Raw genomic sequence first — 14,296 nt, forward strand, 5'->3', positions numbered from 1 at the left:
AGAGGAGAGTAACTATTAACATGAAAGGATAGAATAGGCTATACTTATGTCAAAGACAAGTTGAGCATGATACAAAACCACTGATGCAGCAATAGATAGATGGGTGTCAAGCCAACTCAATCCTTCAGCCATATCCCCATGAACCTTAACATAGTCAAAGACACTACACAGTGTATGTCAGAAAATCAGACTACAAACTTTTGTAATTTCAGAAAGCAGACACACCAAACTTTTGTAGTGTCAAAAAGGCAGACAAGACAAACTTTTGTAGGTTCAAAAAGTGGACACTACAAATTGTTGTAGTCTCAAAAAAGCAGACACTACAACTTTTGTAGTCTTGAAAAGCAGACCATACAAACTTTTGTAGTCCAAAAAAAGGGGACACTAGAAACTTATGTTAGTAAAATTTGTAGTCTATTTCCGACATTTTGTAGTCTATTAGTAAACTTTAAACTTTGTAAGGTATGTCCAACTTTTGTAGTCTTTTGTAGTCTATCAGTGGTCCTTATAGTCTATGTCAGACTTTTTGTAGCCTTTTGCAGGCTATCCATGTCAATTTCCCTTTTGAGGTATGCACCTTCCTTTTTGGCACAATTTTCCCATGATATGATAATTGTAGCCTCTTCTCTTGGATTTCTAAATGTGTTGAAATCATCTTGTTTGGTTTTGTTTTCATGGAGAAGAATGCAAAAAAAAAAAAAAAAAAAAGCTGGCGATGAGAAAAATATTTTACCTCATATCTCTACAATGAAAGCACTTTTTTAAACAGATTCAGGAAGCTACAGTGCAGGACTACAATTTTTGTTTTTAACCATTTTAGGCAACTGGTCATGTGACCATTCTCCTGATGACCCACCTGACAGCAGCCAATGAAAAGGGCTGGCCTGCAATGAAAAGCTACCAATGAAAATACCAGCAGCAATGAAAAGTGGTCAATGAAAAGAGCTGGCCTGCAATGAAAAGTATTGAATGAAATATCCTGGCCTGCAATGAAAAGTATCCAATGAAATATCCTAGCCTGCAATGAAAAGCTACCAATGAAAATACCAGCAGCAATGAAAAGCAGTCAATGAAAAGAGCTGGCCTGCAATGAAAAGTATCGAATGAAATATCCTGGCCTGCAATGAAAAGCTATCAATGAAAATACCAGCAGCAATGAAAAGCAGTCAATGAAAAGAGCTGGCCTGCAATAAAAAGTATCCAATGAAATATCCTGGCCTGCAATGAAAAGCTATCAATGAAAATACCAGCAGCAATGAAAAGTGGTCAATGAGAAAGGCTGGCCTGCAATGAAAAGTAGCCAATGAAAATCCTAGAGAGCAATGAAAAGCTACCAATGAAATATCCTGGCCTGCAATGAAAAGCACCCAATGAAAATGTCAGCAGCAATGAAAAGTGGATAATGAAAAGGGCTGGCCAGCAATGAAAAGTGGTCAATGAAAATGGCTGGACTGCAATGAAAAGCAGTTAATGATAAGTTGTGACCTGCAATGAAAAGTTATTGAAATGCACAAGGCCTCTTATGAAAAAAATCCTTATCATAAAAGGGCCTGGGACATATATGATATACTTTTCATAAAAGTATGTGGAGCTATGCAGAAGGCCTTCCTGGCCTAGGCCATGGTTTTATGATAAAATATGGTAAGGACCAGTGGCACATCACTACTCGTATTGCAACCACTAGTAGCTGCCATTTACATCATGTAAAACCTGGCATGTACCATAGAAGTTCCTGCTTAGCTACCGTGAATGAAATGAAATGAATTTTCATTCATTCATGGCAACTGTTTCATTCCAAGTCATTCTAATTCATTGCCGTGGAGAATGAAATACTTTTTGTTTCATTTCATTTCATTTCAATTTTTTCTTCATTTCTACTGACAAGAATGAAATTTATTCTGTTTCATTCATTCCTGGCAACTGTTTCATTTTTTTATTTCATTCCACCATGGCAACTGTTTCATTTTTTGCTTTATTCTTCCATTTCATTCATTCCTGGCGACTGTTTCATTTTTTTTTTCATTCATTGCCATGGAATTTTCATTTCATTCTTTCCAGGCAGTTATTTCATTTTTGTTTCATTCTTTCAGGCAACAATTTCGATGTTTTAATACACATCTAAATAAGGAAACAATATACAATTATACCTGATATGTGTTGTGCCCTACTGCAGTGGGGTGGGAGGCCATATGGGGGTACTTTTGCATTTGAGGCTCAAATACACAACAAGATAGGCATGCTGTTGCCAAATAAGGCATTTAAATATTTTGTATCAATTACATAATCATTTTCACAGCTCTAACAATGAAATAGGCACCTGTGAAGAATGAAGCAAGGAATGAAACAGTTGCCATGGTGGAATGAAATAAAAAAATGAAACAGTCACCAGGAATGAATGAAACAGAATAAATTATCTAGAATGAAACAGGTGCCATGAATGAATGAAAATTCATTTCATTTCATTCATGGTAGCTAAGCAGGAACTTCTATGGTACAGCTCAGGAGTACATGATGTAAGTGGTAGCTACCAGTCAAAGTCTGTTCAGAATTTAATGACCAATCTGCAGCAAAGCTTTGGATATTAACAGTTAAGTTTCTTGTTATAGTATGCCTTTCCACGTCGTTAATACCTGACGTCTGTCCGGTAGACACATCTTCATGCAGAACGATTCTCGGTTCCAGTTCACCATTACCCAGGTCGTGCTGAGCATCTCTTTTAGCTTGAATCGAAGCTGATACTTGGTGAGCTATGGATTGCGACGAACTGACAATGTTCACGCTGAGACTTATCTGCCGTTCTTTCCAGTTCGCCTTCCTGTCTTCATATGCTTTTTTCCATAACCTTTCGAATGTAGTGTCTGTGCTGAACTCAATCGCATTTTCGTCGAGCACTTCATGCGACGCTCCTGACATTTGGCACAACCCGCTCTGTTCTAGATGTGTTAAAACCCCGTTGACGTCTTCAACTGAGCGTGATATCTTCTGTGAGTTCTTTTCGGTGACCGTTATTAACAAATCATGTAAAGCCTCTTCATGCATTGCTTCGGTCAGGTCGTCTTCCTGTGCTGTTCGACTTGCCTCGACCACATCAGATGTCACAAGATTGGGCCGTTGTCTGTTTCTATTTTTCATGTGACTATCCCGACTGTCTTTGCATTCATGCAATAACTGCATGTTGTTCATTATGTTCAAGATTTCCATATCGCATTCAGGCGAAGCAATGAAAGTTGCAAAAGCTGTTTCCCATGTTTCGTCCGGATTCTTAAGGTCAACGACTTCCCTCCAAGGTTTGAATAACAGCAACATGACGCGACTGTACTGCGCAGCGTGAGTTTCTAGGTTGCAGCAGGGTAAAGCCGGTCCTATCATGACAGGAACGAATCTTCGATCAGGTTGCCGCACTCTTAAAAAATGCGATGCTTGCTCTACATGGTCAGGTATGAATTCGCTTGTAGGTCTTGAATGGCCATTCAAACTTAATACCGTATGTCCCTCTTCAAGCTCAGTCGGACTCATTTCATTGTCTTCATCTATAATTGAATCATCATCACCAGGTTCTTCGTCGAGTTCAGCCACGTCGTCATTCACTAAATCCACAAAGTCAGCGGGCCTTTGCTTTTGTTTACAAACCTTTTCGACCTGACTTATAAAATCCCATAAGTTTAAAGACTGTAGCTCATGTCCACGATAAATGTAGTCAGCCACTTGGTCTCCCTTGGGAACAAGAGTCTTATCCTTGTCAAGCCCGAATCCAATTTCTTCTTCAGTTATACTCGACGTCACAGGGGTATCCAATGGCATGTCATCGTCCTGGATTGTCTGATCAAGGGAAGGTTGGTAAGAAGAACTTGGGTAACATTCGGGACTTGGGCTTTGCCGTTCAATGTGTGCTTCAAATGTTTTCCAAAATACTTGTTTGAAAGAATGGCTGGTGTAATGATCGTCGAACCCAAGCAAATATGATGACACCTGGGGCGCCAAAAGTTCTTGGAGACCGATCATGGCGTTACAGCATTTGATTAGCAATTTTTTAGCAGAAAGGGAAACATTGTCTTCTAGGGGATCAAAATCGGCCAGTTTCCTTACGGCCAATTCTAAGGTCGCATACGCAACGTGAGCTTTAAGTTGTGATTTTGAGATATAATCAGTAATGTAGTAAATTACTGCTTTAGCGTCAGCTCCAGAACCGAGGAATTTAATGTCCATATTGCATCTTATTGCTTGCAACATGGTTGTATTGAAATTAGCCACCATTCCGTCAAGTTTTCGCAGCGTAAGTTCACCAGTTGAGGGATCAACGGTAGTGTCATTGATGGTATTTTCATCATCAAGTTCGAATCGACATTTTTTAGGATTCGGGGGACCTCTCCAGTTTTTGTAACACGTAGCCCTATGCTTGTGTCATTGACATGTATTGGCTAGCGCAGAGTAATCATCTTTTACTCGTCGGGCAAAACTTGCATCATCTTCTTCATCCAATTTATGTGGTCCTCTCGTTTGGCATGGGTGGACGCACTCATTTACATCGCCGCTGTCTGGGTCCACAGGTAAATCTGTACTTATGACGCTATCAAGATAGTCAATTAACCGTCGTTGAAATTCACCTTCAGGTTGATCCAACAGACGGGTTTTTAACATGTTAGGGTCAAGACCACCTTCTAACCAGACTAACATATGACAGTGCAAAGTTCCACGTCCTTGAGCTTCAACACAGCCATAATGGGCCTTTACCACACCAAGCACTCCACCTTTTAATTCTTTGTTTTCAGGGTCAAAACCAAGAATCGTTTTAATGAAAGCTTTGATGTAAATGTCAAAAAATTTCGCCGCAACCACAGGATTTTTAGCTATCAAAACTGATTGGTCCCAATAGTTGGGAATATCGGCCGGCAATAATTTGTCAATATCTATGTCATGGCCAGCTAAGAATTTGACCAATGGGTTATAAATGTCTGCAGGATTAATGGTTATGAAGAAACTAGGAAACCCATGTGAAATCATTAAGGACCGAATTTCGTTCCTCATGCACAGTCGGGCTGCGTTGGACCCATGTACGTTCCGATTTACCAGTTTAACCTCTCTCATTAATTGTAGAACTTTTTTTTCGCTGTCTGTGTACGCGGTTGTGTAATCACCACATGCAACCCGATTGGTGACCGCCTCAATGTCGTCAGCAGATATTCCAACGAAGTCAGATGCCATGCTGTCGAAAGTTGATTTTTTCATTTTCGCACTTGTATTTAGCAAAACTTGTCTTCTCTGAAGCACATTGAAAAGCATGAACATGAAGGACGGGTGGGTTTGGAATCGATTATCAGTAAGGTTTAACAGGTGACGTGTTTGGTCCTTTAAAGAAACTCGCCGAAGTCGTCGGGGATCTTCAAAACCACCTATTCCATAGGGGAACAGAGTTGGATATAGTTTGGGAAACAGTTGTGGATTCCAGAACTCATTTTCTGGCTTAGGGTTATGTGGCATTTCCAAGTAACCCTTGTCCACTTTATTGAAATGTCGAATAGCGGCCGCGCGTAATACATTCGCCGAAGCATGTCCATCCACATCGGTTATGAGAACACTTTCAAATGGGATATTGTCTCCACCATTTTGATTTTCGTCTGGCGCCTGGTTATTTACGTATCCTGATGTCGAAGCGTCGTTATCGTGTTGAGGAGGGGGAATATGTTCAACATGAAAAGGTAAATGACCTACTTGACGGATTTCATCAAGCACAGCCGAATTAATGGTAATATGCCTGTATAAGTAGTTGTGTTGCTTCAACCACATGAGCGCTTTCCGTACTCTATCTGCTCTGACTGTGAGAGGTTTCGCATTTTCTTTCAACCATTCTTGACTAGGGGCATTCGCACCAGTATATATCACACATATCAGAGAAACAATGTCTTCAATAGAGGGAGGTAACATTTCGGCCACGACATCTGGACGTTGGGCATGCATAATGATGTGCCCTCTCATGCCTCTTTGATGATTCGGCATCACTCGGTCAGGTGATTCTTTATCACCACCATCAGCTTTCAAGTGTATTATAGTACATTTCGCTCGACACAGACTAATCATTGATTCCTCAATGGTAGACAAGTTTTTCAACACGTCGGGTACTTCTCCAATGTATAACCGGTTTGCTAATGCTAGACGGGGCAACCGATGAGAGGCCAAATCCGTCCTGCAAGAATGACAAAGAGATAATTTAATTGGCCTGCCATCCGATGACTCCATGACACCTTTTGGATCCACCAGCACGTTTGCTAGAATTCCATCGTGAAACGGCATGGGAGGGGGGATGATGTCGGGATGTAACCAAGGTGGCAGATCTTCATGCTCATTGTTCTCAGATTCCGAGTCCGTTCTTGTACAATCTGGCCGCATTAACAATGTCAAGTCGATTTCCTCTAAAGGAACATCTTTTAATTCAGACAGTAATATATTTTCGCTGCAGCATGCACAAGTCGAGTTGGACAGAGCACCAGACGATGTATCCGCCTTAAACTCTTCAATAAGAGATTGCAAAAAAGCTTCTGATTTTCTTTCAGGCCACCTCGCTCGAATATGGTTGAGTTCGCTTTGTCGTGTATCGATAGCGTGATTCAAAGTAGAACGTTCTAAAACAAGTTTCCCTTTGGCAGTCGATACAAGGTGTTTTTTCACGAGACGCCTTAACTTGGACACAGAAACCGAGGTCGGAAACGCTATTCGCTGCATCGTGGCCACACGCCGTAAAGCACGACCAGACAAGCGATGAATAGCTGACGCTATCAGCGTCAAAGCGAAGTCTTCAGTTGGGACAGGCGGGACTTGGTCTACCACGTTACGGCAAGCGTCTGGTATGATATTGTTACTCGAGTCAACTTTGCATTGGCCCGTGCAAATGTGAGAGAACAAACGAGCTCTCAAGTCTTCTACAGAACCTGAACAGTGAAGTCCATGTGATCCGGCCAACATAGCCAATGACGACTTTATCATCGTTTCTTGTTCATTCAAACACTCAGCGGTATCGACTAACGTTGGGGGACGACTCAAAGTGTCTAGTCTATCGCGGTAAAACTTCAAAAGTTCCTCTTGAATAGATAGCGACTGATTAATCGACGCTCTAAATCCCAAGACATAGCAAATTTCTTTGAATGTGCTCAACGTAATGTTACCCGAAATATGTTCTTCCAATACTAGATTAGTAAGGTACTTTCCACAAGCAACCACCTCAGTTCTGTCTCGACAAAGGGATTTGCAGGCAATTCCTTCAAATTTCGAACACATGCCGTACAGTAAATGATGAACTAACATCGAACATTGTTCTCTCGGTCTATATTGCTCGCGCAAGATCCCATGTTGAGCAAGAAGACTTGTCAAAATGTCGTCATTGGAGAAGAAAGACATGGACGTGTTATAATCGCAAAAAATTTGTCTGATAATGTGGGGAGCACGTTCCGTGACACCCACTTCCCCCTGATCAGCTGGATTTGAAGCCATATCATCGGACGTGTTCTATAAAATTAGAAAACATTTAACAACCATTAAGAATAGCTTACCGATTGGGAACCCTCGGGCAAATTAGACGGCTATAATGAATGACGTGATCAAAGCGCTCAAAGAGAGTAACGGAGACAACACACGGCATTAGACGGTGGAGATAGAGCGCCCAGTTCACAGAGATGCTCCCGAAGATGTGTTAACCAGTCAAGCCCAAGTGCGATATCCACATCGTCCGCCAGTTCACAAGGTTTAAAGGAAATTAGACAGGTGAACACCCCCCCCAAAGTCTGGGTAGAGACCAGTTCATTGAAATATCCATGCTGAATCCGTGGTTGAAAGCTTCGAGCAGAGAGATAACGTGCAGATACTGCGGATTCAGCGTTTCCGGTGACGATGGCTCTGACCAATTCGCCGCCGAGCTTGAAGCTGTTTTCGGTGAACAGCATGATTTGACTGCGAAGGTATCCCCAGGGTGAAAGTCGACACAATCTAGGGTGGGGTGGTCACGCTCAGGACTGTGCGACTGCCATAAGAACGAAAATATCAAAAAGGAGTTTTCAAACAATCTCACCTCCTGATTCAGAAGCATTAGGGACATCTGCGGCGGCCGAGACGAGCGATTGAAAAGGGGCATCGATGTGTATACTCCAGTTCAAACAAAGAAGCCATCAGATTTGTAATGACGAGCGCTCACACTTACAATATGACGTAGTGAGGAAATGTCCGAATATTACTTTTCTCCTAAACGAAAGACATGACGTATCAGGGAGACATGACTGGTTGACCTTTCATCTGTCTTCACGGTCGAATACGTGAGGTAGCAGGAAAAACGTGACCTTTCTAGAGGTAAGAAAACGTGACCTTTCGGGCGGCTTTCACGTCGAGTGGAAGAAAGTGGGGAGGCGCAATGCCTGCAACTGATTTGACCAGATGACTAAGTGCACAGCCACACAAATCCTGCCAAATGTCTCGTTTTATCTTCCCAAATAATTTCCTCGTGTTCCACTACAATTTCTAGGCTGGTAAAGGCATAGTAAATGTATGTTAGATCACAATGTGAATGTGCGGTAAAATTGAATTGGTGACTATGCTAGGTCATCATGATAGTCAGAGTCTTGTCAAAGTCATAAAATGAGGCTCGTTTTCTGGCCTTTTATCTGCTGTTTGTAGTCAGATAGTTCATGCTTGAGGTCATATAAAATTTTCCAAATGAAGACACCATGTTTCCGCTTCCTTGTCACATCTGTTGGGCCAACGAGCGAGATCTGCCTTGTGCTGAGACTCAATTTGTGCATTGGAGCACTGCTTTTGGCCTTTGGGCAATGCTTTGTGTCATCAAAAGTTTCTGGGAGTAATTTGGGTAGTAGAGATAATGTAGAGTGGCCCTAATAGTCATTGAGAATGTGTATCATCGACGCGTTGACGCGACGCGACGTCTCTTTCGCATGATTATGTAATCTAATTTAGCGCGTTTCGCAGGCAGTTTTGAAAACAAAATAACTACTTTGCACGGACAATGGGCCTTACACTTTATAGTAAGACTACACTTTATTTTTGATTGTTCAGGGAATGGCCCGAGAATATCAAAAATAATCTTACTGCTCCCCATAGATCAGGGAGATATCTACACCTCATCATTGACTTGCTTTGGAAATTCTCGGGCCATTCCCTAAAAAACTTGTTTTAGTCCCAATTTGTATATTAATATTTCCGGATATTGTGCTGGGTCACGCAGAATATTGATTTTCCTTGATTCTCGTCCATGTATAGGGAGACCAAATAGGTGCAAACACAAATTGATTTCGCAGGCATTGCGCCTCCCCAAAGAAAGCGTGATGGGAAATTTTGGCACGTGATCTTAGTTTTAATCGAGCTCGCACCACAAAACCCACTACTGACGTAGCGGGAATATGCCTAGCTATTCGAACACCATGCTCTTGCACCTCACTCGGGCCGCGCCAATCTGCTCATAAAAATAGATTGTCAATTTCCGATGATTGAAATGAAGAGAGAAATAACCTGATAGGATATGATATCAGCAAGCTCTGAAACAGGACCATATCTCCATTTCTACGACAAAAACCCCGATGACTCTCTTTTTTTTTGCAAAGAATCACCACATACTTAGGAGTCAATAGGTCGCGGTCTGCAATGGATGGGCAAGCAAAAAATGGACTATCATCACCAATTAATTACACATACAGCATTGTATAATACGACAATAAAAACGTAGTCGGGATCAGAGCGCGGAGAAGGGACAGCGTGTGTAGTTTATACATTTTCTTGAGGGATGTGGATAACAGAAGATGACTTGTTGGAGAAGAATGGTACATGATCATGATCATGAGAGGGGAAAATCGGCAAGAGTAGCGGTCAATAAACCTTTTAGATGTATGCAGGGTGAGAGGTTTCAGAAGAATTAAGGATTAGGGGGGACATTGCAAGGGGATATAATATGGCGGGATTGTTGAGGATGACAATGCGAATCTTGATGCGACGGGCATAGTAGCCAGGATACCAGAGTGAATACAACGATCAATGATGTAGATGCGACGAGAGCAGTGGGATCTAGCAAGAGGAAGCAAAAGCAGATCAAACGAGGGCTGCAGACTGGAGGTAACCTCGGAAGATTGAGTCGCGAACTAAACAAGACAGTCAGCAAAACAATCCAAGGCGCTGCAATGGAGCGTACCGTTTCCAATGATACGCTGCGTCGCCTTTGTGTCCTAGACGTCAAATATGAGAAAGTTTTTTTTTAGGTTTCGCCGAAAAACAACTCACCACTACACTCGTAAAATGAGTATACAGCACCTGACGATTCTCGTTGTTTCGTCTATGAACCTGCAGGAAGTGAGCGCGGAAGTATTGAACGACGGTCTCGTAATCGTTGGACCGATCGCTGAAGGACGTGATGCTGATGAGGGGCGAGTGATGAAAACCTGGTTGCAAATGTGACTCACTACTTCCGGACCTTGAGTCCGGTGTCGAGCTTCGCCTTGAGCAGATCCGTCCTATCTGTAAGAAAAATTGTGATGAATGAGCACTAAGGAACGACGAGAAGAGCCTCAGCGCATTTACGCACTCAGGAAGAGTACCAAGCGAACGTTCTTCAGCAGGGCGTTCGAACATCGTTGCATGAATAATTGCAGCGAGTCGTCTATCCTGTTCGTCCGAGGGTCTTCTTCGAGATACTAAATGGATTTGTTAGCATGGTTACCAACAACATGGCCGAAAAATGAGAGTTGAGAAAGTAGCCACAAAACGAAACAGAGAAGCACGCTGGTGGTTGCCACGTTTCGAAAGGAAGTGATAGAAATGGAGGACGGCGCGAACGCCAAGGGAAGAGAAAGAGACTCGCCTGATCAAATGCGCTCACGGGAGCAACAAAAATGATAGCGTTCGCATCATCGAAGTATGGCACCCACGAGTGTCTCTGTCCTCGAGCACCACCTACGTCAAATAGATGCCAGGTCACAGATTTCCCGTGGATATTCACATCAAAGATGTGCTCAGTGACTCCCATAGTTTGGATACGAGCATGGAGGATGTCGTCTGGTGGGATAAGGTGAATATATGCGCGATAAACAGCAAGAATAACTACTTTACCTATGCTTGGGACGTAGTCCGGCGATGCGACACGCGTGATGTTCTTAAGAATACTAGAGATCAAGGTAGGCGACGTACAACTCGGACCATTCATCAAGTTTCCGTTTCCGTTGGCGATTAACCCCTTGACAGTGGGATGATGCCACAACACAACTCCCGGATATCCTGAACGGAGAGCTCCAGCATTCACCCAACGTCCTGAACCAAAGGGTCCTGCGGTTCAATCTCACGAGTCTTCTTTTCGCTTTCGGCCGAAGGGCGTTTTTGTTTGATCCTTCTGAGAGCATTCTCGATGGTACGGGCCTGCCAACCACTATGCACAAAGACGCCGCCCTTACCAGAACCAGACACCGAGATTCCACCACTGAGTCTGTCCGCGAGCTGCGCGTCCGCAGCAACCAATGGAGACAGTCTGCGTCGAAGGTTGGCTATCTGAAGGGCGCCGCCCTCTTTCATCGAATGGGAGTGGGAGCCGCCGGCATCCGACGGCATCAGGGAACTTGGTGATCCTTGGATGATGCTGCCGGTCAAGAGAGAAGTAGATGGTGACGGCTGATCTGCGATACCGTTCCCGCGAGCCTTCTTTGGTATGATAGACTGTGAATCGTCCGTCGATGTAGGTTGCGCCTCGGCGTCTTCGTCGAGAGTGTCGTCCCAAGCTTCAAGCGTAGCTAGGATGTGTTTCAATGAATGAACGACGTTGAAGTAGATGACCGCTGTCCAAGATGCGCGTTCTTGATCCATCGAAGTGGGTTTATACATGAGCTGGAACTGTTTCTGCAGCATCGATTTCCCGCTCTTGGCTTGACCAAGGAGAAGAAGCTAGCAGCGCAGGATGAGTATATGCGGCGCATAATCGTAAAGCGCACTGACCTTGACGTCGCCCTTCCTCTTCTTCAATCGCTCCCGCTCCTCCCGCAGGTCGTCGTCGATTTGCTCAAATACCCGTTTCGCCTCGGCTTCTGCGTACAGACGGGACGTACGCTCTGCCTCCGTCTCCATGGGTGAAGGTTTGAGGGCGGCGGGGAGATGGGATCATCCTGGCTGTGGAGCGACGGCGTGCGCATTAGTCGAGTGGGCGGAGGCGAAGGTGGTGGTTATGAAGAAAGAAAAGAAGACGGCCTGTTGAGCAGGAAATTTAAATGCATTGCATTGAGTTTCACTGGGGATGCCACGCATTACTAGCTATTGTTTGTCTGGTGGGAGGAGGTCTCGGGATTGGGGGATGTCTCCTTTTTCCCTGTTCATAAGTTACAACTCAGTTTTCGCGACGAGACGAGACGAGGAATGGAGAGGGGCTTACCATGCCCCACGGGGAACTTGTGCACCAAAAAGTCACCCCCGCGACGAATTTATCTGTTGCTCTTGAGTAAATGACTCGGACGTAGATGATCGTGGATGTACCAAGTGTATACGGCTGTGTTCTTCGTATTTGCTCTCTTTGAGAACCTAGGTGGGTGATTTGATTGGTGACGGTGAGATGATGGCGGATCATGGGGCTCACTGGGCTTAGGTACTCGCGTACGGCGAATAGGTTAGACTGGATTGGTTATGTCTGGATAAGTTGGTAGGAGATGAATGACGCGATTGTGGACTTACTAGGAGGGTACATGGAGGTTGGGTTGACGGAGTGCTGTTTTTGTAGAGAACCTCCTCAAACAACTGCGTGGTGCCGAAGCAGAGGCGGTTGAAACCTCACTAAAATCTCGACGACGACAATCATGCGCACGGTGCTCGTGACTTGTTCCTCCTCGTCCAACATGGCCTTGAGTTGCAACTACAAACATACTTAGAACTTTGACACAAAGGTACGTCTCTCGAATTTGAGCTTCTTTCTTACAACATAAAATGGCCATCCTCAGATGCGCGTGATGATCAAGTCCCGCTCACTGAGGCCTACTCACAGGCCACGACTCTAGAAACACACACAGTGCTCGTACGCGACTCGCAGTCGGTGTAAACCAGGACTCGTTGAAGCACTATCCGACACCCCTCACATAAACCTAACATAAGCACATGGCTTCGACCCTCCTTCGCACTCCCTCGCCCCTTCAAAGATCTTCAGATCCTAAGTAATCCCGCCATCCGAGTTTACATGGCCGACCTCGCCAGCATCCATCCCTGCGTGCAGAGCCTTCGCAAAGAACCTCCTCGGCCCTTCCTAAAGGTGATCCTCCAAACTTTCCCTTCCGCCTCAATCCCCCATTCCACCTCGAAAGCCTCGTCTTCCGCCTCAACTGCCTCCCCCTCACTTCAAATCTTCATCCCTACCCTCATACAAACTTCCCTCGATGCGTCGGACACCACTAACACTTCCTCGTCACTTCCACATTCTCCGTCCATTGTTAGAATTGACGTATTCGATGCTAGGTGGGCGCAGGCCACGGCTGAGGGCGTTGTGCTTGATTCCAGGTTTCCAGTGAGGAGGTATTCGTGGGCTTGAATGACGTGAAAGACAGTTGAGGCCCAAAAAGGTTGGACTTGGGGACACAACCTCTACTCCACGCAATACGCACATAACGATCGGCTGTTTGTGCTTCTCAAGCCCAATCACAGACGGCGGACGCGAACGATCATGTGGAGCATTTTTGTCAGTTGAACCTTTGCAGGAGTGTATTGTGCCTGGTATGGGTGATGTTCCCTCTTGGGATTCTTCGACGTCGATTTCATCTTCGAGGATGCCAATCACTCCTGCTACCGTGGCGTGGCTTCGTCGAGTTCGTCTTCGACTCCCCACCCCGTCGAGTCGAACTTTAGATTCGAAACCAGCATGGCCGGCCGACCGGCTCCATCTACCTCTTTAGTTCTCCACCATCTCTGAACACGATCTGTACTGCCACTACGTCCCGGGCCTCGTCGGCAAGCGAGGATTGTACTAGTGTCAGCGTGCTTGAAGTCCTTCGTCCCAGTTGTGCTTGAGTTGATGGTGAACCTGCGTGATGCTTTCATTCTCAACTTTAGCTCAGCAGAGCTTCGGTTCTGGCTTGTACTGCGAGGTGTCAGCGCGCTTGCGGAAAATCAAGGGGTTTGTACCAACGATTTCAGTGGAAACGTTGACTTTTCAGACTGATATTCGCACCTCGATAGGTTTGAGTACGGCATTCAGGCGTAGTCGGTCGTAGGTGTTTCAAAGTGACTGTTCTTTCGATCCAGTCGACTGGTGTGAAGAACAATGCACGAGTCCAAGTTTGCCACCATCCATGAA

The 14,296-nt window shown here is 44.6% G+C and overlaps 3 protein-coding genes across 3 annotated transcripts; all 3 read right to left on the minus strand.

The window, feature by feature from the left end:
* Positions 1–9,641: 9,641 nt before the first annotated feature.
* On the minus strand, positions 9,642–9,830 carry LACBIDRAFT_318522 (uncharacterized protein; the record flags this gene model as incomplete). The annotated part of the gene is made up of 1 exon (XM_001890400.1): positions 9,642–9,830. One exon carries the CDS (start codon positions 9,828–9,830, stop codon positions 9,678–9,680), a length of 153 nt encoding a protein of 50 aa, XP_001890435.1. The 3' UTR covers positions 9,642–9,677.
* A 247-nt stretch (positions 9,831–10,077) lies between these two features.
* LACBIDRAFT_318523 (guanine nucleotide-binding protein alpha-4 subunit) lies at positions 10,078–11,185 on the minus strand (the record flags this gene model as incomplete). Its single annotated transcript, XM_001890401.1, has 7 exons — positions 10,078–10,127; positions 10,178–10,211; positions 10,267–10,399; positions 10,446–10,500; positions 10,568–10,676; positions 10,844–11,037; positions 11,092–11,185. The coding sequence occupies 7 exons, from the start codon at positions 11,183–11,185 to the stop codon at positions 10,078–10,080; spliced, it is 669 nt and encodes a 222-aa protein (XP_001890436.1).
* Positions 11,186–11,277: 92 nt separating this feature from the next.
* On the minus strand, positions 11,278–12,093 carry LACBIDRAFT_318524 (guanine nucleotide-binding protein alpha-subunit; the record flags this gene model as incomplete). Its single annotated transcript, XM_001890402.1, has 2 exons — positions 11,278–11,913; positions 11,965–12,093. The coding sequence occupies 2 exons, from the start codon at positions 12,091–12,093 to the stop codon at positions 11,278–11,280; spliced, it is 765 nt and encodes a 254-aa protein (XP_001890437.1).
* Between the last annotated feature and the right edge of the window lie 2,203 nt (positions 12,094–14,296).

This window comes from Laccaria bicolor, genomic scaffold, assembly GCF_000143565.1.
Source record: "Laccaria bicolor S238N-H82 LACBIscaffold_94 genomic scaffold, whole genome shotgun sequence".
Lineage (NCBI taxonomy): Eukaryota > Fungi > Basidiomycota > Agaricomycetes > Agaricales > Hydnangiaceae > Laccaria > Laccaria bicolor.